The 24859-nt window shown below is 43.0% G+C and overlaps 1 protein-coding gene across 2 annotated transcripts; it reads right to left on the bottom strand.

Annotated features, from left to right (window-relative positions):
* Positions 1-14096: 14096 nt before the first annotated feature.
* Positions 14097-23475, bottom strand: LOC110533600 (zinc finger protein 346). Of its 2 annotated transcripts, none has more exons than XM_021617974.3 (7): positions 23170-23475; positions 21565-21668; positions 21371-21466; positions 20934-21081; positions 20482-20727; positions 17552-17651; positions 14097-17340 (listed from the first exon to the last, which is right to left on the bottom strand). In XM_021617974.3, exons 1-7 carry the CDS (start codon positions 23225-23227, stop codon positions 17190-17192), a joined length of 903 nt encoding a protein of 300 aa, XP_021473649.1. In that variant the 5' UTR covers positions 23228-23475; the 3' UTR covers positions 14097-17189. The 2 variants fall into 2 exon arrangements, with proteins under 2 accessions (XP_021473649.1, XP_036845910.1); XM_036990015.2 differs by having other exon boundaries at positions 20482-20730; positions 23170-23460.
* Between the last annotated feature and the right edge of the window lie 1384 nt (positions 23476-24859).

A 24859-nucleotide genomic window follows, 5' to 3' on the forward strand; every position in this document is an offset into this window, starting at 1 on the left:
TTTCAGTTACTATTCCAATTTACCCATATACTGAAATTAGGAATATTCTGTTTATTCACAGATACAGAGATACTCATGAGCGGGACATCAAAATTGCATGTAAACAGTTTATCCAGAATAAGACCTTAACCGGGATATGAGCTACTATCCGGAATACTGTGAGCATGTAAAAGTGGTCATTGAATGATTGGGAAAAGGCTGATGACAAAAGACTGACCGACAGTTGAAGTCGGAAGATTACATACACCTTAACAAAATACATTTAAACTCTGTTTTTCACAATTCCTGATATTTAATGATAGTAAAACGTCCCTGTCATAGGTCAGTTAGGATCACCACTTTATTTTAAGAATGTGTAATGTCAGAATAATAGTAGAGAGAATGATTTAGTTCAGCTTTTATTTCTTTCATCACATTCCCAGTGGGTCAGAAGTTTACATACACTCAATTAGTATTTGGTAGCATTGCCTTTAAATTGTTTAACCTGGGTCAAAAGTTTTGGGTAGCCTTCCACAAGCTTCCCACAATAAGTTGGATGAATGTTGGCCCATTCCTCCTGACAGAGCTGGTGTAACTGAGTCAGGTTTGTAGGCCTCCTTGCTCGCACACGGTTTTTCAGTTCTACCCACAAATATTCTATAGGATTGAGGTCAGGGCTTTGTGATGGCCACTCGTATACCTTGACTTTGTTGTCCTTAAGCCATCTTGCCACAACTTTGGAAGTATGCTTGGGGTCATTGTCCACTTGGAAGACCCATTTGCGACCAAGCATTAACTTCCTGACCAATGTCTTGAGATGTTGCTTCAACATATCCACATAATTGTCCTACCTCATGATGCCATCTATTTTGTGAAGTGCACCAGTCCCTCCTCCAGCAAAGCACCCCCACAACATGATGCTGCCACCCCCGTGCTTCACGGTGGGGATGGTGTTCTTCGGCTTGCAAGCCTCCCCCTTTTTCCTCCAAACATAACGATGGTCATTATCGCTGAACAGTTCTATTTTTGTTTCATCAGACTAGAGGACATTTCTCCAAAAAGTACGATCTTTGTCCCCATCTGCAGTTGCAAACCGTAGTCTGGCTTTTTTATGGCAGTTTTGGAGCAGTGGCTTCTTCCTTGCAAATCGGCCTTTCAGGTTATGTCGATATAGGACTCGTTTTACTGTGGATATAAATACTGTTGTACCTGTTTCCTCCAGCATCTTCACAAGGTCCTTTGCTGTTGTTCTGGGATTGATTTGCACTTTTCGCACCAAAGTACGTTCATCTCTAGGAGATGAGCGGTATGACGGTTGCGTGGTCCCATGGTGTTTATATTTGCGTGTTATTGTTTTTTTTACAGATGAACGTGGTACCTTCAGGCATTTGGAAATTGCTCCCAAGGATGAACCAGACTTGATTTTCTTTCTGCAGTCTTGGCTGATTTCTTTAGATTTTCCCATTATGTCAAGCAAAGAGGCACTGAGTTTGAAGGTAGGCCTTGAAATACATCCACAGGTACACCTCCAATTGACTCAAATGATGTCAATTAGACTGTCAGAAGCTTATTAAAGCCATGACATCATTTTCTGGAATTTTCCAAGCTGTTTAAAAGGCACAGTCAACTTAGTGTATGTAAACTTCTGACCCACTGGAATTGTGATACAGTGAATTATAAGTGAAATAATCTGTCTGTCAACAATTGCTGGAAAAATTATGTGTCATGCACAAAGTAGGTGTCCTAACCGACTTGCTAAAACTATAGTTTGTTAACAAGACATTTGTGGAGTGGTTGAAAAATGAGTTTTAATGACTCCAACTTAAGTGTATGTAAACTTCCAACTTCAACTGTATACATTCAGATTTTTGAAGTAAAACATTTGCCTTGCTCACATTGTGATTTAATTTGTTCAAAGTCCACACATCATAATTACTACAGAAGTAAACTTATTTTCAAACTGTACGTTTATTTGCATCTAAGGCCTACTACAAACGGACCTTCTTCCATAGAGCTGGATAATTCTATGTTCATTTGGGAATAAACAATAATCAAGCCAAGGCCAGGCTTGAAAAATGTAAGAATACATTTCGGACAGAAATAAAAATAGGCCAAAAAGGCTCTGTGGAAAAGCACGATATCCAGATATGATAAATGTGTTAATTAAATCTGTCTCCAGTCTGTAATAATCTAATCTATCCGTTATTGCGAAATCCGCAGGAGGGTGAATTACAAACCAAGTATTTACTTGGGCCATAGTTCAAATCTGTTTCCTCTCAACACTAGGCATCTGTAGCATCTAAACAGAGGACCTTGATACTGCTTTGGTTCCAGACACCCTCCTGGAGTGGAGGTAAGGGGCACTTTCCAGATATTCAAATGTTGCGCAGGCTTGCACAGAATATCAAATCTTTACATTGCCTGGAGAGGTGTTTAAAGTCACAGGAACCACATCAATATGATGTAACGATCTTGAAAGGATCTTGGTCTTGTACGCAGATCAACAGTACAGAATGTGTGTATCTGGAACACACCCAAGACACCCTGTTGAATCCTCCTCAGAAGGCATTTAGCTGCAGACACTTCAGCAGTGTGTTAAACGGTTCAGTGGACACACCTGTTCTGTTCGCCTGGCTGTGCCTCTGATAGCACTGGTTCACTCTCAGAACAGATCAAACCTGCAATTTACTCATTCTTTCTCTCCCCCCTTTTACTTTGTTTCAGGGTTGTGGGAGGTACAGATTATGCAGAAACTCACTTCCTGAGGAAATGTCTCGGGTGCTGACAGGCTACGTTCCTGCAAAGACTGTTATGCTAATCTGGTCTTGTTAAATGCTGCAGAATGTCTGTGGTGGACTGGGGAAATGCACCATGAAACTCAATAGGTCCAGGCAGGAAGAATAGGGATACAGTAGAGGAAGCAAACATGGCATGTTTTTTATTCCCCCACCCCCCACCACCCCGCACATTCTAGCCCGCACTGACCCAGCCAAGGGGGGCAACATCTTGTTTTCAGAGGGGGTTTCGTCCCTGCCCAATTTTACAGCTGGATGGAGAACATCAATGGGGCCAGTGAGGCTGGGGCCAGACAATAGACAGGGAGCCAAGCCGGCACGCCAACCCAGGATTTCCTGGCTTAAGGCACAAAAAAAAGTTAGACTCCGCCGCACAATAAAGAATGAAACTCTTGTATTTTCAGAAATCGAGGTTGTGTAATCTATGAGCCCAGATCACAATTCAGAAATCCATTGCAAAGCAATGACGGACGTTAGTGATGATGTAGTATTTCTGTGTGTGTTGGTGGAGATGGATGACCTATCAGGTGTATTCATAAGCTGCGATGGCGAGTTAATGGAACTGTCCTCTGCAGCAGCACTGCCACCAAACACAACAGGACTTAAAAAGGCAAATAGAGACGTGGGGGTGGGCACTTCAAACGCGGCCGCCTCAAGATCAAACACAGCCTAACGGCAACCCTGGAAAATCCTGTCCACAGAGCTCTTTTCATCGGTTCTTAACTTGCATGGAAGCTGTCAGGACCAGTTAATGGGTTGATGCTGACTTCCAGCCAGTCTGCCATCCCAACCGTCCCCCGTTCCTTTTCCCCCTAGAACTTTCGGAAGTCTGGAGTTTTTGGAGGGCTTTTTTCCAGGAGTGTCTGCTGCCAGGCTTTCCCCCAGATTAACCTTCAGTTTCAAAGACACCCCCAGCTGTACCCCTTTGTGTGGTGGGATACCCTTGTATTCATGTGTAGACTCATTCATCCAGTCAGTCACTGAGCTGTGCTCTGCTCTATCAGCTGCCAAAGCCTCCTTTAACAGACCCATTGGTGACCCCTTATGATGCAGACCCCAGGATCACGAGCAGTTTGCGAATCTTTAAAAAAATCACGAGACTTCTTTATATATAAACCATCAAAAGCTTAAAAGCAAGATGCCGGAGGCAAGTTGCAGATGACACCTGGTAGATGGTGGTAGAGAATTTATTTAAACTTTGAATCTGTACTCCTTGCCAATAATCAGTGTGTTGTTATTTCAATCTACTTTTAGCAGAGCTGTGGTTAAACATAATTTTCAGTCGTTTGAGTTTTGGTTCAAAACACTTGACTACTGTCACAAGACTTGAAGAATTCTAGAAGGTCACTTTTCACTCTCACCCCTTTATCTGATGTTTGACTTTCTTCCTCAATCCCTCAAAGATCCTGTGATGCTTCTGAGTAACGGTCGATTGGGGATGCCCTCATCCTTCCTGCCCATCCCTTCCTCCACCCATTCATCCCCTTCTTCCTTCTTTCTCCCCCTTGCAGGGGACATAAGCCTCTTATGGGGCAGCCTTGCCAGGGTTGAGGGGCTGGGGATGGAGTGTGGCTGTTTTTGTGCTCCGGCCAGGCCTATTGGTGGCTGAGCAGACTGCGGGGAGGGTCAGGGAGGGCCTTCAGGCTGTGTGGCCGGCCTCCACTCCTTCAGAGAGGGCCAACAGTGCTACCTTTGTACGGCAGAAACAGGAGAAGTCACTGATTACAAGCAGCAAAGGGGAAAAGATCCTTTCCTTCTTAAACCCCTACGATGGCAGCTAAGAAGCCTGACATGGTCTATTATTCCACCTTATTTAAAACACAAAAGCTTCTTGAGCTCAACATGATGGTGGAAGGTAGGTGGTAGGTCTTAACTAATGTGAGGTAGTGAGTTCATTGCATTCTAGGACATATTAAATATTATTATTGGGATGTGTCTACATTAATCCAAAGGAGTTTCTGTATGGCATGAACTTCACTTTCAAGTACTGCTGTGAACCACAACACGTAGGATACCTAAAGCAGTGTAAGGCAGAAATCCTTCACCAGCTCTCAGAGAAATGTGCTGTTCCATATAGAGGAAGAAGCCCCTCATACACAGGCAGGGATAAAGGGACTATCCAATAGATTGTACCTCCGCTGACCGGCCTGCTCCAGTTCAGGGTATAAGGCAGTGATCCGTGCCTCCTAAATGCCCTAGGAACTGCCAAACAGAGGTGTTGGATTCGGAAAGCGGCTCATTTCACTGCTGCTGTGTACAAGCTTCTCTCTTCTAAGCCCGACCAACAGGCTCTGAAAGAGGTCATTGTGCTAGGCTTGAGCCCCACTCTTTTCTCTCTTCTCCTCATGGCCACGCTGGTTACATTAGCTCCCGTTTAGCCCTCCACGGCTGCCTGCGATCTGCTTCGCATTCAGCCGATCAAAGCCAAAGGCCCTGTAATGCAATAATGTGTGTCCACAGGGGGAATGGTGCTCTGGGAAAGTGCAATAGGTTAGAATATCAATAAGATGTGCCTGTGACCGTAACCGCTCACCTGTTGTCTGGTCGGGTTCTGGTCAGGATCCTGGTCTCATGGAAGCACTCTCAGGTTCCCTGGACACGTAAAACACTCACAGTTCAACAACGACAGCCATCTGGCAGCTGGGCCATGCAGGGTTTTAGGTGGAAACCTTTAGGTTTGGAGAAAACTTTTTTTAAATCACATGCTGTGTTTTAAGGTCTTGAATATGTTTAAGTTTACCCTGATTGGATTGTTTTATTTAATATATGCCACCTTCCCTCTCATTGCAGAAATCTCTTGCAATGTAGTCTACATATTGATGCCAGAAATAGGTGAGTTACAATGTAAAGCCCTTTAATGCCCTTGCAAAAGTGCCACATAAATCAAATGAATGATACGTTTCCCCTTGTAACCATTCTAAGCCAATTCTTCCTCGGAGAATAGACCTCCTATTCTAACTCGACACCCTCGACAATCTGTACGAATGGCAGGGAGGAAACAGAAAGCGGAAGCATTTGGATGAGCCAGCTTTCTCTCTCCAGTCTTAAACCAGATAGTGTGGCGATACCATGCCTATCATGTGACAGGGGTTCCTAACAGGTGGCTGTCTGAGCTGCCTGTTCACAGGTTGTACCACTTATTCCCAGCCTGCCTGAGGTAGATTAAGTGTGTCCATCTGTCAGAAGAATTAGGGATAATCCGCAGGAATTTTCAGATTGTGAGGGATGGCAATAGGAGGTGAAGAGGGAAGAGGAGGGAGTAGCGGGAAGGGGGATTGTCAGAGGGGTGGGGGAGCTGGAGAGGAACTTTCACTGGGGTGTGTAACCTGAGCTCCCCAGCCACCTGCACTGGTCTGAGAGCCCAGGAAATTGAGTCCATGGGTCCATTATCTCAGCAGCACGAATTACCCCACTCTGCGCTAGGCTATCGCTAATCCTCACTGGAGGAGAGTCACATGCAGACTACAGTGTGTGCAGCTAGCCCCCATTATGCAACAAGTGCCAAGAGAAAGTTTGACCGGGATTAGTGTGAAATCAAATGGAGCGTCTAATCACAAGGGAGTAGCTTAACCCTCTGCTCACTTGTTCACCATTAGATCAATCAAACCTTTGGCGTTAGAACACAACAGTGGGCCTAACTAACCTCATAGCTTACAAGTTTGAACAAACACTCTGGGGATAACACTGCCTAGTGGTTAGAGCGTTGGGCTAGTAACCAAAAGGTTGCTGGATTGAATCCCCGAGCTGACACGGTCAAATCTGTCGTCCTACCCCTGAGCGAGGCAGTTAACCCACTGTTTCCCGGCCCCCCCCCCCCGCACCTCTCTGATTCAGAGGAGTTGGGTTAAATGCAGAAGCCACATTTCAGTTTAATGCAATCAGTTGTACAACTGACTAGGTATCCCCTATCCCTTTCTTCCAAACATAGAACATACATGTGTACATGGCAAATATTCACAACAGAAAATACATTTTATCCTAATTTCACACAGTCGACCTGCACACAGACCCCACAATACTAACAAAGGAGGCAGGTGTTGGGCTTGGCAGGCTAACCTGTAACGTCCCTAGCTGAGTGACTGACTGACAGACCGGCATGAGATAGGAGATAGTGGTGGCAGAGGAACGAGCTGATGACAACTCGTCCTGCCCTCCCTCTGTGATCCCTCTGATTGGCTGAATGTTCAGAGGGCCGGGAATAAGGGAATGTTCCAAGCAGCAGTGGAATGCCCTGCCATGCAGGTGTTAACATTAGTCTCAGATAGAGTGGATGGGATCAGGTTTCCATCCTATTGCTCCACAACAACTCCCACGCCACCACCCCTACAGCCACCCGCCCGTACTACCTTGTTGAAACAACAGCGGTGTTGAAAATCATTCACAAGTGTGTTGTTATATCCTCTTCCCCCCTCATCAGTCATTCAGCATTTCCTGGCCACATACATTCCCATCTAGCATTCCTAGTCCCATTCCCACAGTGTTCATTCACAGGAAAGAGACAGAATGTTAGACAGTTATTCAATTGATCGGGCTACAATGAGCAGAGGGTTAATAAAATAAGTTGTACTAAATTGAATTTGAATAACCATAGCCCAAAGGACACAATACCTTCAGGTTCTAGGGGAAAATCTAGTCTTATTAGCAGTGCACCCAAAGGAGTATTCCCATAGATTGCATATAGAGTACAACAGTATGAGTCATAATTCCCATAAAACCTAGTTGGCAAACAAGGAAATCGTTTTTCCACCATTCATTTTTCCCATAGGGGATATTAGAAACACTTAAAATAAGCAGTCTGTTCCGTGTAGGCTTACCCTAGCGTGACGTTTTGTGAACCGTGTTAATCTCTCTAGGAAAAGGTGACTTTATCAGTATATTCGCCTGTATTTACCCCCCCCCCCCCCCCCAAAAAAAACCATGAAATGATAATTAGCTGCTAATGTGGCTATCATAAAGAACTACAAATGCCATGATGATCTGAACAAAACTGCCAAATCGAGGCAAAGGTAAGACTCTCTGGATTAACTACCTAATGTTAACAAAATTTGGTAATTCATAAATTGGCAACATTTCTTTAAATGGAAAATTCTGTGAACTGTGTTGTGCAAGTTTTAAATTGACACAATACCTCTCCAGGTTCTCCTTTACCCAAATCCAGATAGCAGATGTTCTGAAAGAGCTGCAAAACCTGGAACCGTACAAATCAGCTGGGCTTGACAATCTGGACCCTCTATTCCTGAAACTATCCGCCGCCATTGTCGCAACCCCTATTACCAGCCTGTTCAACCTCTCTTTCATATCGTCTGAGATCCCCAAGGATTGGAAAGCTGCCGCAGTCATCCCCCTCTTCAAAGGGGGCGACACCCTGGACCCAAACTGTTACAGACCTATATCCATCCTGCCCTGCCTATCTAAGGTCTTCGAAAGCCAAGTCAACAAACAGGTCACTGACCATCTTGAATCCCACCGTACCTTCTCCGCTGTGCAATCTGGTTTCCGAGCCGGTCACGGGTGTACCTCAGCCACGCTCAAGGTACTAAACGATATCATAACCGCCATCGATAAAAGACAGTACTGTGCAGCCGTCTTCATAGACCTTGCCAAGGCTTTCGACTCTTTCAATCACAGTATTCTTATCGGCAGACTCAGTAGCCTCGGTTTTTCGGATGACTGCCTTGCCTGGTTCACCAATTACTTTGCAGACAGAGTTCAGTGTGTCAAATCGGAGGGCATGCTGTCCGGTCCTCTGGCAGTCTCTATGGGGGTGCCACAGGGTTCAATTCTCGGGCCGACTCTTTTCTCTGTATATATCAATGATGTTTCTCATGCTGCGGGCGATTCCCTGATCCACCTCTACGCAGACGACACCATTCTATATACTTCCGGCCCGTCCTTGGACACTGTGCTATCTAACCTCCAAACGAGCTTCAATGCCATACAGCACTCCTTCCGTGGCCTCCAACTGCTCTTAAACGCTAGTAAAACCAAATGCATGCTTTTCAACCGTTCGCTGCCTGCACCCGCACGCCTGACCAGCATCACCACCCTGGATGGTTCCGACCTTGAATATGTGGACATCTATAAGTACCTAGGTGTCTGGCTAGACTCTAAACTCTCCTTCCAGACCCATATCAAACATCTCCAATCGAAAATCAAATCAAGAGTCGGCTTTCTATTCCGCAACAAAGCCTCCTTCACTCACGCCGCCAAACTTACCCTAGTAAAACTGACTATCCTACCGATCCTCGACTTCGGCGATGTCATCTACAAAATTGCTTCCAACACTCTACTCAGCAAACTGGATGCAGTTTATCACAGTGCCATCCGTTTTGTCACTAAAGCACCTTATACCACCCACCACTGCGACTTGTATGCTCTAGTCGGCTGGCCCTCGCTACATATTCGTCGCCAGACCCACTGGCTCCAGGTCATCTACAAGTCCATGCTAGGTAAAGCTCCGCCTTATCTCAGTTCACTGGTTACGATGGCAACACCCATCCGTAGCACGCGCTCCAGCAGGTGTATCTCACTGATCATCCCTAAAGCCAACACCTCATTTGGCCGCCTTTCGTTCCAGTTCTCTGCTGCCTGTGACTGGAACGAATTGCAAAAATCGCTGAAGTTGGAGACTTTTATCTCCCTCACCAACTTCAAACATCTGCTATCTGAGCAGCTAACTGATCGCTGCAGCTGTACATAGTCTATTGGTAAATAGCCCACCCATTTTCACCTACCTCATCCCCATACTGTTTTTATTTATTTATTTTTCTGCTCTTTTGCACACCAATATCTCTACCTGTACATAACCATCTGATCATTTATCACTCCAGTGTTAATTTGCATAATTGTAATTATTTGCCTACCTTCTCATGCCTTTTGCACACAATGTATATATAGACTCCCCTTTTTTCTACTGTGTTATTGACTTGTTAATTGTTTACTCCATGTGTAACTCTGTGTTTTCTGTTCACACTGCTATGCCTTATCTTGGCCAGGTCGCAGTTGCAAATGAGAACTTGTTCTCAACTAGCCTACCTGGTTAAATAAAGGTGAAATAAATAAAAATAAATAAAACCTGTTAGCAAAGGTGTCAGCTAGAGATGACGTGCCAGAGCCTGCAGGGATTTGTAGTCTTGCATGATGTCTACGTTGATGCTAATTAGCATTTTGAATCTGAGAGTAAATATAGCCGAATATATTGATAAAGTCACCTTGTCCTAGAGAGATTTACATGGTTATCAAACGCAAATCTTATTTTAAGAATTTCTAAAAAATGTATGGTTGAAAAATGATTGGAACCATTTCCCTGTTTGACTGCTAGGTTTTATGGGTATTATGACACCTCCACTGTGGAGCTCTATTAGTAACCCCAGGGCTTGGAGTGGTTAAGGTTGAGTTTTTTGTTGTTGACAAAAGTATTGAAAGAAAAACAACCAGAGTGTGTTCAAGAATATGCTGATGCGCAAATCCAACATGTTGCTTATATTTTGTTTTCTTTGGAAGACAAGACATATAACAGGCAAAATCCCCCAAGCTCTGGTTGCAAAAAGCAAACCTGAATCACGTGGGGGTAAAAACCACGTGGTCAACAAAACAGCTCTCTTTTCCTGATACTCCTAACCATGGTTTCATTACCTAGTCTAAACTCTCCCTCATTCATTCTCAGTCATGTCCTTGTGAGCTCCAAGTTCACCCCTAAATGCCAAACAAGGGGAGGTCATCCGTGAAAGACAACCAAATTGCATTGCATCCACCAAGCCCAGAACAAATTTACATAGGGATCTGCCTCCCTGCTATCTGTATCTCCCACTCCAACCTCCAACGGGTGGGTGGAGGAAGGGCCTTGGTTTTGTTCCTTTCTCAAACATTGAAATGCACAAGGCCTCCAGATGTCTCAATTTCCAGTCAATGTCCACCCAAAACTGTCACGGACAAAACATTGTGAATGAGTCTCTCTCTCTCTCTCTCTCTCTCTCTCTCTCTCTCTCTCTCTCTTCTCTCTCTTCTCTCTCTCTCTCTCTCTCTCCCTCTCTCTCTCTCTCTATCGCTCCCTCTCTCTCTCTCTCTCTCTTCTCTCTCTATCTCTCTCTCTCTCTCTCCCTCTCTCTCTCTCTCTCTTCTCTCTCTTCTCTCTCTCTCTCTCTCTCTCTCTCTCTCTCTCTCTCTCTCTCTCTCTCTTCTCTCTCTCTCTCTCTCTCTCTCTCTCTCCAAGTAAGATGGACACACACACACCATTTCTGACAGCAGTACTGGAGTGGTTCTGAGTGATTTAATTTTGATTTGGCACAGTCTATTAATGCATAATATGATTGAAAGTTATAATAGTTGTGCAGCATGTGCTATAGTTCTATAATTAAATGACAAGAGCATTCTTGATAGTACTCGGAGCACAAATAGTAAATGGAGCACAACTGAAATTAAATATGCCACACCCTTAACACGCAATTATCTTCAATGTACTATATGGGTATCAAATACACAGACATTCACAAACAAACTATTGTTTAAGCATGCCAAGGCATTTAGGCAGGAAATCATGGATCATTAAATGTAAAGGTAAGCATGCAATGGAAAATGTGATTAACCAAATATACCTACTAAATACTCTTACTCTAGTACCATTTATTGCAAAAAAAAGCTGCATGGCTGCACTATTGATCTTCCAGATTATCAGATGTTCTGGAAAATGTGTAGGTGTGCAAGTCTTGTACAGGGACTTAAAAACAACAACATATTCCCAATGTTCCACTTTGCTAGTACTGTACCTGCATGTTCAGGCTTTGTTAATAGCAATGAGATGAATGTTGGACTCTGTTGTCTCTGTACAGTCACATGCTCAAGAGGTAACCCACTCCAACAACTAGCATCATTGGCATTTTACAGATAGGCGTAGACAATGAACAGACCTGTCATCAATAGGCATGGCCATGGTGAATAAGTGGTCAAAGGTTAGTAAGAGAAAAGGCTACTTACTGGTGGTTCTGTTTAGGGGAGTAACTACCTATTCTGTAACCAACCACACCCAACGACCACCATCCCCAGGCCCTGACATCCCAGTCCGCCTGGCTCCCAGCCCACAGTCCCAGACACCCAGACCAGGTAGTGACCTTGTTTCACAGGGTCAGTTTGTCAGGCTGGTAGCCACCTACCTGGAAGTTGGCTGACGTTTTGGAAGCCTAATTGCACAATTGCTTGGGAGGTTTCGCATATCTGATCTGTAATTATATGGTCTCCACACAATGACGGTAATACCAGAGCTACTGTATATAATGACGAGATGGTCTTGTCTCCGCCCTTACAATGGGAATCGTTGTCCAAAAGGCAGGAAGGTAGGTCGTCTACGATTCTGTTTATCGTAGACAGATTTTGACGGGAGTGAACCCTCTCGTGCCGCACCCTCCTCTCTGTAAATACAGTAGGAAGAGAGTATGGCGGCTTATGCTTCCTCTCCCTCCCCACACCTAACCCCCAGCAGGTGGACATCTCCTTACTCATTAAACCTGGCTATATTGGCTTTTTCTTTTTAATATACAAACGTTATTTCAAGAATCATATTAGGGAGCAGAACATTTTAAAGATCTCAAGTTGCTTCCATTGACATTTCAAGGTTCATGACCTGTACTTTTCAGTGTTATTGCTTTGTGAGTGAATCCAAGCCAAGTAAAGCAGAAACTGTCCCAATGGCCGAACATGGTGCAACGGTCTAGATTTCAAATCAGAATCCTCTTTCCTGCACAACACAAGCTGGAGAACAGACTCTAATGTTCTCTCTTGGATGACTTAAATGTGATGACACTAATGCTGTAAAAGATTTAAAGGACTTAACACATTGCACCTAATGTCTGGTACTGTTGCATCTCAGGAATATCAGGGCCCATATTCATTAAGCATATCAGAGTAGGAGTTCTGATGTAGGATCTGTTTTGCTAATATTGAATAAGATTCTATAAACAGGGGGGACCTAATCCTAGATCAGCACTCCTACTATGAGATTATTTATGAATATGGACCCAGAACCATATAAGGATAGAGGCTCAGACTCCAATATACAGTATATATCACTGAAAAATAAATTTTGACAACCTCCAAACTTCTCAATTCAGTATCTCCAATGTATATGACAAGGTATCATGGTTTATTTGAGATATTAATTTAAACTGTATATTTTGGGTTACTATCATGTTAGTGCTGGCTTTTATCTTTTGTTCCAAAAGAAGAACAGCCCATTCATCCTGACCAAGACAAATCCTCCTGTCTGGTTGTGTTATGGCCATTTCCCCTCCTGACAACATCAGGCGGCCTGCACAGTTACACACAATGACAGCACGAGGGTAAACACACTAGGCAGTTTATTCATGTTTATGTAAAAAGTTAACCATACAGCATTGCTATCCTATCTTCTGCTCCACAACAGGGGGGTGTGTGCGGGGCCTGTTCCAGATGTGAGCTGGTCTACGTGAGTCTGCAGTGTTAATAAACCTTGGCACCTCTGACAGAGGCCTAGTAGTGCCAAGCTCTATGAATTGTGGCCCAGGACACCTCCCCATTGCAGTAAATAGAAGTTATCAATGAAAAGACTTAACTCTCATACCTCCTGCACACACACACTTTATGAATGGAACTTGTACCTAAGCCAAATCAAGCTCATTGACCTCTTTGGCACAGGAGCAATGTTCTGAATAGACACAGGGAGAAATAAAGTAAAAAGCAGCCTGTGTGTCAGCTAATAACTTCCCTCACAGCTTGATCGGTGTACATCACTCAAAACAAGAGATGGCCCATTTTAAAATGAGCTCCACACACACCTCAAAATTCAGCCATAAGAAAATAATTTCCTCAAATAAAATGTGAGCTAAAACATTAAACCATCACCCAAATAGACATGTGGTTAAATCTTAGTTGAGAACCACAAGAAACAAACAGATGTGTATAATTATAGTGGGATAACAATACAGAACATGTTGAAAAGCTGAACTGTTCTTGAGAAATAATTTGAGTGTTCACTGGATGTTTGCTTGTCTGTATGATGTACAACCCTGGCAAGAGGCTTCCGAGACAGATACACTGGCTTGCTCTATGGCTCAGGCTAGAAAGGAGTAAGTGCGCCATACAGTGGCAAGCCCATAAAAAGTCCCACATTTAAATGTAATGTGATTGAGGAGCAAAAAAATTTGGGTGAGAGGAACACTGAGTAAATAGAATAATTAAGAATAAAAATACAGGAAATCTGACTTTTGTTCAAACATTTTACCTAGATACGTTCTCTAGCACTTCAAGCCATACATAGTTCATATTGAAAATAAATCTCAATTTACAACACTATTTTTGTTTGTTTTAATGTATTTATTTAGAAGCCCTCGAATGATTTACATCCAAAATCAATGCAACATTTCTTCAGCCAAAGGCTGGGCCACACATTCAATACTAAAATATGCAATTTGTCATGTCTGATGCTAAAAACCAAACTATTCTTAAGACATGCCAAAATTGCAAATAACCAAAACGACTAGTCACAAATTAAATACTTGGGGATGGGCTCTTATCAAAACATGTATTAATGCCTTTATAGATCCATATATCACCCTTTCATTTGAAAGAGTAAATAAAGTACAAATCTATGATCCTTTACCATCTGTCAGTAACGAATGCACCGCACATTCAATCCCTCACTTATCTGATACAGGCAGTCTATGAACCATGTCCAAGTAGATATTTTGTATTTTCAATAAATGCAAAAACATAGAAAGTATCAGCACTAACTAGTCAAAACACAGCCATTGAAATAGCTTATTTTAGTTTCACCACCAAAGAAACAATCTCAGATCTTCACAATCACATCAGACAAATCCACTCCATCACTCACAAAATGTTGACCAACATTCTGACAATCTTTCCTGGCCCAACCAGCACAGATGGACAACTACAGAATAAAACATTATTGCATGAATTCTACAACTATGACATAGCACAGCAGATGTCTAGTAAAGGTATATGTCACATTGTAAGTAAGTTGTTTCATTTCCTTTTTCCTGTGTGACCAAAACACAAATACATAGATTTTTAAGTCCTGGTACCGACAGCGCATTCCTAATAAAAAGCACAGTTAGAATATGACATTACTTCTCTGCTGCGGCATATTGTTAGTACGACAGCGCAGTTTGTAAACTGATACAAGCCCATGTGCATATAATAAAACGATTATAGGATGTGCTTATCTGCCAGTCTTTTACTTAAAATAAACATCAATCTAGGTTCTCAGAGGTTGGTGGGTGCAGAAAATGTAACATAAAAAAACACAAGCATTTACACAAGCAGAAGTATTCTGATATTTTGTCCAATTATTGTCAAAATAGCATTCTGATTGGTCAAAGGACTAGTGGAAAAATATCAGAATTGTGCTTCCTGTATAAACAGATCCCAAGTCACTCTCCATGTTGCTAACAGCAAACCGAAAGAAATATAATTAATAGAACGAGTAACAATTCTAGAAATAACTTTCTGTACAGGATATGTTGGAGTTTCTCCTCAGCCAGGCGAAGAGAAACGTTTAAAAAGAGGGATCAAAAGAACGAGTGTTGGGGGGGGGGACACAATGATTAGGAGCCTAAATTGAAAAAAAAGGTGGTAAAAAAACAAAACAATTTCACACAGAACCAGAACACAACTGCAAACTGCAAGCCCCTCGCACAAACGAAAGGACCATCCAGGGAAATTCTGTCCACAGTCATACCATTGTACTCTATTGTCTGGAATTTTAAATATTTATGACATCATTTTGAACTGAACAGAATGAGAGAACATGTCCAGGAGCCTCTATTCCTCTCTGGTCTGACCGACTAGAAACACAACCAACACACACTGCTAATCAAAAGTTTAAGAACACCTACTCATTCAAGGGTTTTTCTATATTGTAGAATAATAGTGAAGACATCAAAACTATGAAATAACACATATGGAATCATGTAATAACCAAAAACGAATTGGAGATTCTTCAAAGCAGCCACCCTTTGCCTTGATGACAGCTATGCACACTCTTGGCATTCTCTCAACCAGTTTCATGAGGTAGTTACATGGAATGCATTTCAATTAACAGGTGTGCCTTGTTAAAAGTTAATTTGTGGAATTTCTAATGCATTTGAGCCAATCAATTGTGTTATGGCAAGGTAGGGGTGGTATACAGAGGATTTACCAAATCCATATTATGGCAAGAACAGCTCAAATAAGCAAAGAGAATCGACAGACCATCATTAATTTAAGACATGAAGGTCAGTCAATACAGAACATTAAGAACTTTGAAAGTGCAGTCGCAAAAATCATCAAGCGCTATGATGAAACTCGCTCTCATGAGGACTGCCACAGGAAAGGGAGACCCAGAGTTACCTCTGCCGGAGAGGATAAGTTCATTAGTTACCAGCCTCAGAAATTGCAGCCCAAATAAATGCTTCACAGAGTTCAAGTAACAGACACATCAACTGTTCAGAGGAGAATGAGTAAAATCAGGCCTTCATGGTCAAATTGCTGCAAAGAAACCAGGACTAAAGGACACCAATAAGAAGAGACTTGCTTGGGCCAAGAAACACGAGCAACGGGCATTCAACTGGTAGAAATCTGTCCTTTGGTCTGGATTCCAAATTTTAGATTCCAACCGCAAAGACGCATTATGGCTGTGTAAGGGCTAAAGACGCATCTCCAGGCTGTGTAAGGGCTATTTGACCAAGAAGGAGAGTGATTGAGTGCTGCATCAGATGACCTGGCCTCCACAATCCCCCAACCTCAACCAAATTGAGATGGTTTGGGAAGAATAGTCAGACCACAGAGTGAAGGAAAAGCAGCCAACAAGTACTCAGCATATGTGGGAACTCCTTCAAGACTGTTGTTAAAGCATTCCAGGTGAAGCTGGTTGATTGAATTCCAAGAGTGTGCAAAGCTGTCATCAAGGCAAAGGGTGGATATTTGAAGAATCTCAATAAAAAAAATATTGTTTGATTTAACACTTTTTTGGTTACTACATGATTCCATATGTGTTATTTCATAGTTTTGATGTCTTCAGTATTATTCTACAATGTAGAAAGAGTAAAAATAAAGAAAACCCCTTGAATGAGTAGGTGTTCTAAAACTTTTGACCGGTAGTGAACATGTACTGGGATTTAGACATGGAGTAGACAGAATGATATAGAGCTGGAGTTGAGATTCATCCATGAGGCAGATACAACACCACAGAAAGAACACCACATATAGGCTGCCCTCTGTCCAGGGATTTTTCCTGACATGAACAAGGGAAAAAAAAAAAAAAAAACTCTGGATCCTAGTTGTAACCTGTATTGTAACAAGGACCTAGAGCTTTTCCTGGTCAGGTGATCCTTCTGGCCCTAGCTGAGGGAACTGTGGTGTTGGTGGGGGGTACTGGGAGGCTCGTCACTCGTAATCTTGGCTGAAAGCACCCCAGTCCTCCTGTACTGGTTCGAATTCAGGTGTATACTGGTACTCTGACTGCTGGTTTTCTGCTGTGTACTTGTTTTCCGATGGGCCGATGAACATCGGGCTGCTCGCTTTCTTGCCTCTGACACTGAAAAAAAATATTGAAATTGATTAGAACAAAGCCACTAAACATAGAAACAAAATCATCAGTAACAGGTATTTTCTGCATATGTTAACTGCTGTTTGGAATCAAAACAAACTAGCTTGGCAAATAGTGGGGTATACACTGGTGTGCGCATGCAGTGGTTGTTGTTTCTACTGGCTCACTGGAGATTGGAGAGAGAGAGAGGGATACATACTGGTTCTTATGTTTGGAGCCACTGATGTGTGCCTGATACTGTTCCACAGAGTTCAGTTCGATGTTGCATACAGTACATGGGTAGCCCTTTACTGTGGAAGCTGGAGACACAGAAGGGACTAGTTGGCAAGGAACTCCATTTTAGACACATAAAACCTTCATGCAATGACCCAATACTGCATTGGCACACAATTGATTTGCCCGTACTGTCTGGCTCCTACTGTATATTACACTCCAGAGACACTTATTAACACTTGTTAGAAAGAATGGCCTCAACCATATGCAAAGTTCTAAACCATGGGCTTTTCCTTCCGCAGGTTGGGTGTCCGTGGATGTCTGGTCTTACCAAACATAAAACTTAGTTTCAGGCGTTTCTTTTATGCCTGCTAACATATGGCATGGCCGATTAATTAGGGCCGATTTCAAGTTATAACAAATCGGTAATTGGCCCTTTTGGACGCTGATTATATGTTATATGTATATTATATGTATACGTAACCACCTGTTACGTGAGTGCAAGGACCTTGTGGCTGCAAGGAGCCAAGATAAGTTTCTAGCTAGCATTAACTTATCTTATATAAAAAAATTCACAATCACTAGTTAACCTAGTACTATCATCAACTATGTGTAGTTAAGTAGCTTGTCCTGCGTTGCATATAATCAATGCGGTGCCTGTTATTTTATCACCGAATTACAGCCTACTTCAACTTCGCCAAACGGGTGATGATCAAAAGCGCATTCGTGAAAAAAAGCAATCGTTTCACAAATGTCCTTAACCATAAACAGTGTTCATTCAGTATTGCTGTAATTCCCATTATTACAAATATACATAAAATTGGCTGATTAATCACTATCAGCTTTTTTTTGGTCCTCCAATATTCGGTATTAAAATCAGTCGGTCGACCTCTAATTAATATACACTGCTCAAAAAAATAAACGGAACAATAAAAACACATCCTAGATCTGAATGAATGAAATATTCTTATTAAATACTTTTTTCTTTACATAGTTGAATGTGCTGACAACGAAATCACAAAAATGATCAATGGAAATCAAATTTAATCAACCCATGGAGGTCTGGAGTCACACTCAAAATTAAAGTGGAAAACCACACTACAGGCTGATCCAACTTTTATGTAATGTCCTTAAAACAAGTCAAAATTAGGCTCAGTATGACCTCCCTACAACGCCTGGGCATGCTCCTGATGAGGTGGCGGATGGTCTCCTGAGGGATCTCCTCCCAGACCTGGACTAAAGCATCCCCAAATCCTGGACAGTCTGTGGTGCAACGTGGCGTTGGTGGATGGAGCGAGACATGATGTCCCAGATGTGCTCAATTGGATTCAGGTCTGGGGAATGGGCGGGTCAGTCCATAACATCAATGCCTTTCTCTTGCAGGAACTGCTGACACACTCCAGCCACATGAGGTCTAGCATTGTCTTGCATTAGGAGGAACCCAGGGCCAACCGCACCAGCATATGGTCTCACAAGGGGTCTGAGAATCTCATCTCGGTACCTAATGGCAGTCAGGCTACCTCTGGCGAGCACATGGAGGCTGTGCGGCCCCCCAAAGAAATGCCACCCCACACCATGACTGACCCACCCCCAAACCGGTCATGCTGGAGGATGTTGCAGGCAGCAGAACGTTCTCCACGGCGTCTCCAGACTCTGTCACATGTGCTCAGTGTGAACCTGCTTTCATCTGTGAAGAGCACAGGGCGCCAGTGGCGAATTTGCCAATTTGGTGTTCTCTGGCAAATGCAAAAACGTCCTGCACGGTGTTGGGCTGTAAGCACAACCCCCCCCCTGTGGACATTGGGCCCTCATACCACCCTCATGGAGTCTGTTTCTGACCGTTTGAGCAGACACATGCACATTTGTGGCCTGCTGGAGGTCATTTTGCAGGGCTCTGGCAGTGCTCCTCCTTGCACAAAGGCGGAGGTAGCGGTCCTGCTGCTGAGTTGTTGCCCTCCTACAGCCTCCTCCACGTCTCCTGATATACTGGCCTGTCTCCTGGTAGCGCCTCCATGCTCTGGACACTACACTGACAGACACAGCAAACCTTCTTGCCACAGCTCGCATTGATGTGCCATCCTGAATGAGCTGCACTACCTGAGCCACTGTGTGGGTTGTAGACTCCGTCTCACGCTACCACTAGTGTGAAAGCACCGCCAGCATTCAAAAGTGACCAAAACATCAGCCAGGAAGCATAGGAACTGAGAAGTGGTCTGTGGTCACCACCTACAGAACCACTCCTTTATTGGGGGAGTCTTGCTAATTGCCTATAATTTCCAACTGTTGTCTATTCCATTTGCACAACAGCATGTGAAATTTATTGTCAATCAGTGTTGCTTCCTAAGTGGACAGTTTTATTTCACAGAAGTGTGATTGACTTGGAGTTACATTGTGTTATTTAAGTGTTCCCTTTATTGTTTTGAGCAGTGTATATTTTTGGCTCTTCAGAAAAATTGCTGACATATTTGTAACTATTGGCTATATTATTCCTGAGGAAGTGGGAACTCAAAACACTTTGCTAACTCTAAATATGATATTGTTGCTATATAAACCATGTAGGCTTATTGATTAATCAGTAAATGTAGGCTAATATCCTACCAAAACTTTTCAGCGTTTGGACTAGGCCACTTGATGTAGTGCTAGTCACTGCAATTGGTGCGCTTTGCTCCACGAGCGAATCAAAACCATCGCTCACAGCAGCAGACAGCAAAACAGAGACCTGCAGATACATTCATAGCAGGACTCAACAATGCATAGGCTATTCCTCAACCCAAAATTAGAAAGGTGTTCCTAATGTTTGGTATATTCTGTGTATATAAATATTTACATCTCGACTCCACCCATTTTTATAGTCTTCCTAAGGAGAACTCTAGGCTTACAAAATGAGAAAAGCCTGGCCACACGAGGCTGTCCTACCTGGTGCAGTGGATGGCCCATAGGTCTCCATAAGCTTCTGCTGGGTCAGCTGTTTTTTATGCTTCTTGCCTTCGTAGTGCTGCTTGGCCATGAGGGGGTTGTTGAACGAGGCATGGCAGATGGAACAGAAGTTGCCCTGGTCGTCCTCGGCCGGGGCTGACGATGCCACGTTGCTAGCCTCCTCTGACTGAGCCTCCTTCTTCTTCTTCTTCTTTTTCACCACTGGGGCCACGGCCTGAGGTAGTGCTACTGGGGAGGTAGGAGGCAGGATATGAAACGTTCATCAGACAGGAATGGGGGGTTTAAGTTATATTTTTACACATTTGACAAATACAGGTATGCGACAGAGGAATAACACAGAATGAGGAGAAAAAGAAAATGCGTGCAGATGGGGTGGAAAATTTAAAACAGGCTTTTCTCATATATGGCCATAAGTGTAGATGGCCCATTACCTGGGGTCTGGTTGCCAAAGGTCTTCAGTCTCAGGTTCTTGGTGTGCACCTTGCCCTGGTAGTGGGACTCAGCCACCACCGGAGAGGAGAATGTCATGTTACATATATGACAGGCTTTGGAGCGGTCCGTCTCGCCATTACTGCTGGCCTGGAGATGGGTGGGATACAGCAAAGTACAACAGAGGACACAAAAAGGTTAAGGGCGCTCTATCCATGAACGCTGTCTATTTATACTGGGCAGGGCAGGGCTGGATAAAACCCATCTGGCTCAGTTGGTAGAGCATGGTGCTTGCAATGCCAGGGATGTGGGTTTGATTCCCATGGGGAACCAGTAGAAAAATGAATGCACTCACTACTGTAAGTCGCTCTGGATAAGAGTGTCTGCTCAATTACAAAAATAATAATAATCTAAATGTCTAGTTGAGAAATAAACTTACACTGTCTCCCGAAGGCGACTTGAACCTTTTGATGGTGGGCTCCTCTTCTTTGTGGATGCTCATGTAGCGTCTCACTTTGTTGGCATGCTTTTTGCTCTGAAAAGAATGTAAGAATGAAAACATCAGATGCTGCTCTGTATAGTGGTCAAGAAGATGACCGTAAATAAATATCAAACTCAAGTGGGATCACCGACCTGATAATGTGCAAGTTTCTGGGAGTCAGAATTCAGGACAGCACTGCAGATTTTGCACAGGGCATCAGAAAACAGGTCACCATTCTCCTTTATCATTTTGTTTACTGAAAAATAATGTCAGCATTGCTTTAAAAAAAGAAGACATCCTAGATCTGTATATATCCATCCATCTGTGGTATCACTATGATGCTCTTCAGCCTTTGATGAAGCACTCACAGCTAAGTTAAAAGGCCCAGTGCAGTCAAAAAAGTGATTTCTCTGTTAAATACATTTCACACGGAGGTTGGAATAATAAATGAAAAGGATAATGCACTTTTAGTGAAAGAGCTGTTTGAAAAGACCACCTGACATTTCTGCCTGTTTGGTAGGAGGGAGTTTTGGCCTTCCATGGTGACATCACCCGTACCCACGTCACCCGTACCCAAACCGGCCACGCGCCAATTGATTTTGTCCCCGCACACCAAACGCAATCACGACACGCAGGTTGAAATATCAAAACAAACTCAACCAATATTAATTTGGGGCCAGGTCAAAAAGCATTAAACATTTATGGCAATTTAGCTAGATGGCTTCCAGTTGCTAGCTAATTTGTCCTATTTAGCTAGCTAGCTTGCTGTTGCTAGCTAATTTGTTCTGGGATATAAACATTGAGTTGTTATTTTACCTGAAATGTACAAGCTCCTCTACTCCTACAATTAATCCACACATAAAACGGTCAACCTTATCGTTTCTAGTCAGCTATCCTTCATGCTTTTTCTTCTTTGGACTTTATAGGGCGATTATCATTTAACTTTTATAGTTACCACGATGACTGACCAAACTCGGTTAATCTTTCATTCACCCATGTAGGTATAACCAATGAGAAGATGGCATGTGGGTATCTGCTTCTATAAACAGTGAGGAGTGGAAGAGGCAGGACTTGCACCGTGTTAAGCGTCACAAATATAACTGATTTCTATTTTAGTGCTTGGCAACGCAGACGCAAATTAATTGAATAACATGTGTTTGAATGTATTTTGCAACGCTCACGCACGCAAGCGGTGTGGTCAGCATGTAATAAGAAAGAGAAGTCCAAACCGTTCTGCCTGACAAATTGCTCAGAAGCGGTTTCCTTTTAACCATTTTAATTGAAAGAATATCACAGTAAGGTATTAAATTGTTACCCAGATTTTTTTTTGATAGAGGTAACATCTGCATTGGACCTTTAAATTAGAGTACTGCTTTATGCGTGGTTGTTAGAACGTTAACTAGCTTAGTGGTACTAACGTTACTGCACTAGCTACTGATTTGGCCAATCTACTTCAGACACAGAAATAAAGACAAAGTATATACAAATCAATGCAGTCCTTCGTAAGGCCAAGGTGGATTTGAAAATAGCTAGCTGCTAGGTAACATTACTCCTTCACTAATGCATTGCATCGACCTTGGAACTTGCTGCTCAAATGGCTAATAGCTAGCTAGAATAGTGCAGATTGCTAGCGTGGATTGTTTATGCGCTGCTCACACGGGCTATGGCAGTAGCCCTTGGTTTTGGCTATAATAAATAATGCATACTAGACCAAAGTGGATATCCATTATATTGAGCGAAGGAAAACATCAGCTTACCCTCCGCCACCCCTGAAGGTAAATATGGAAAATCTCCATTTGGTTCCTCGAGCGCCATGTTTTCTGTCGTGTCAGCAGCAGCGGGCACATGCGTAATCGTGACGACACCAAAGAGCTAGCTTTCAAGACAACTGGAAATCGGGAAAACTAGGTAAAATCATGACGTCAGGACGGAAAGTCTGAGCTTTAGGTTTAGAAAGAGGTTAGAGTTCACCGATTTGGAATTCCGAGTTGGATGACGGTTCAAAACTAATTTTCCCAGTCGGAGCTCGTTTTTATTTCCAAGTTCCCAGTTGTCTTAAATGCAGGTCGGAGGTCGGAGATTGCCGAGTTCCCAGTTGCTTTGTATGAATAAAAATGCACAAATTAATAATTGCATTAATGAATAAATGCACACAAATGCATCAATACATAACTAAATTGATGAATCCACACATAGATAAATCATTAATTAAAACATTAATCCCACTTTAATTTATTCATATCTATTATTTTTTTCATTTATTTATTTTGTATTTCTTCCTGCAATATGATGAGGGGTGTCAAGCAAACGTATGTGGGTGTTATCTAACACCATTGGTTGATCAATGCCACAGCGCTTTGAGTGCATAATAACGAATAACATCAAGACGAAGCAGCTGCATTATCAGTGGGATGCACTGTTGAGCGGCGTCCCTTGAGAAAGCAAGAACAAGATGTCAGATGTGCAGTATTATCATAAGGAGACGTATACTTGGAATACGGAGGAGGAATGGAGGAAAAAAGAGAAGCAGAGGAGGTCTAAGAGAGAGAGGGAGGAAGATGGTGAGCTTAAGTCGGTTCAAAATGGGAGATGGTTTGTTGAAGAAGAACGGTAGAAAGTGTAAACAGAGTGAGCTGAAGACAGGAGGAGAAATGGAAATTAATGAGGGCGAAGTATCGGACGTGGTAGGTGTGGTGAAGTTCAGGATAAAGATGAGTCTGTGACATTAGGAGTGAAGTTTTTGGGAAAAGTGGACCCTTGCCTTTTGGCTGATCCATTTGAGGTTTTAGCGTGGGTGAAAACAGAATTGGGTGCTGTGGAATCCGTGAGGGTAACCAGAAGTGGTCTTGTGATAATTGTTTGTGTTTCTGCTGGTCAGAGGGAGAAGACGCTCGGCGTTAAACGAATGGGGGCAAGAAATGTGAATTGTTACGCTCTCAAGAAAAGGACGCCATTGAAAGGAGTGATTACTGGGGTAGCAGTAAATGTAAAAGTTGACCAACTGATGGGGCAGATTCCTGGGACTTGTGATGCTCGTTGTTTGGTGCGACGCAGACAGGGTAACAGAAGAGTCAGTGTCTGTTCTTTTGAGTTTTGAAGTTTAGTCTTTGCCCGACAAAGTGATGTTTGGATATATACAAGTTATCCTGTACGAGCTTTTGTACCAAATACATTACGTTGTTACAGGTGTCAAGCTTATGGGCATATGGCAGCAGTGTGTAGGAGGGAGGTTCCTAGGTGTGAGAAGTGTGCAGAGACAAAGGAATGTGTAGCATTGGGGAAAGTAGTGGTATGTGTTGATTGTAGGGGTATGGGCTGGGGATCATGCAAGAGAGGCAGATTGAGATTTAGATCGCTTAACAAGAGCTCTGTCCGTGGTTCTGAATGCACAGTACTTTCCCCTCTGTGTTTAATAATGAAAATACCTACCAAAAGGAGAACATGGAT

This window comes from Oncorhynchus mykiss, chromosome 10, assembly GCF_057628025.1.
Source record: "Oncorhynchus mykiss isolate SJ-2025 chromosome 10, ASM5762802v1, whole genome shotgun sequence".
NCBI lineage: Eukaryota > Metazoa > Chordata > Actinopteri > Salmoniformes > Salmonidae > Oncorhynchus > Oncorhynchus mykiss.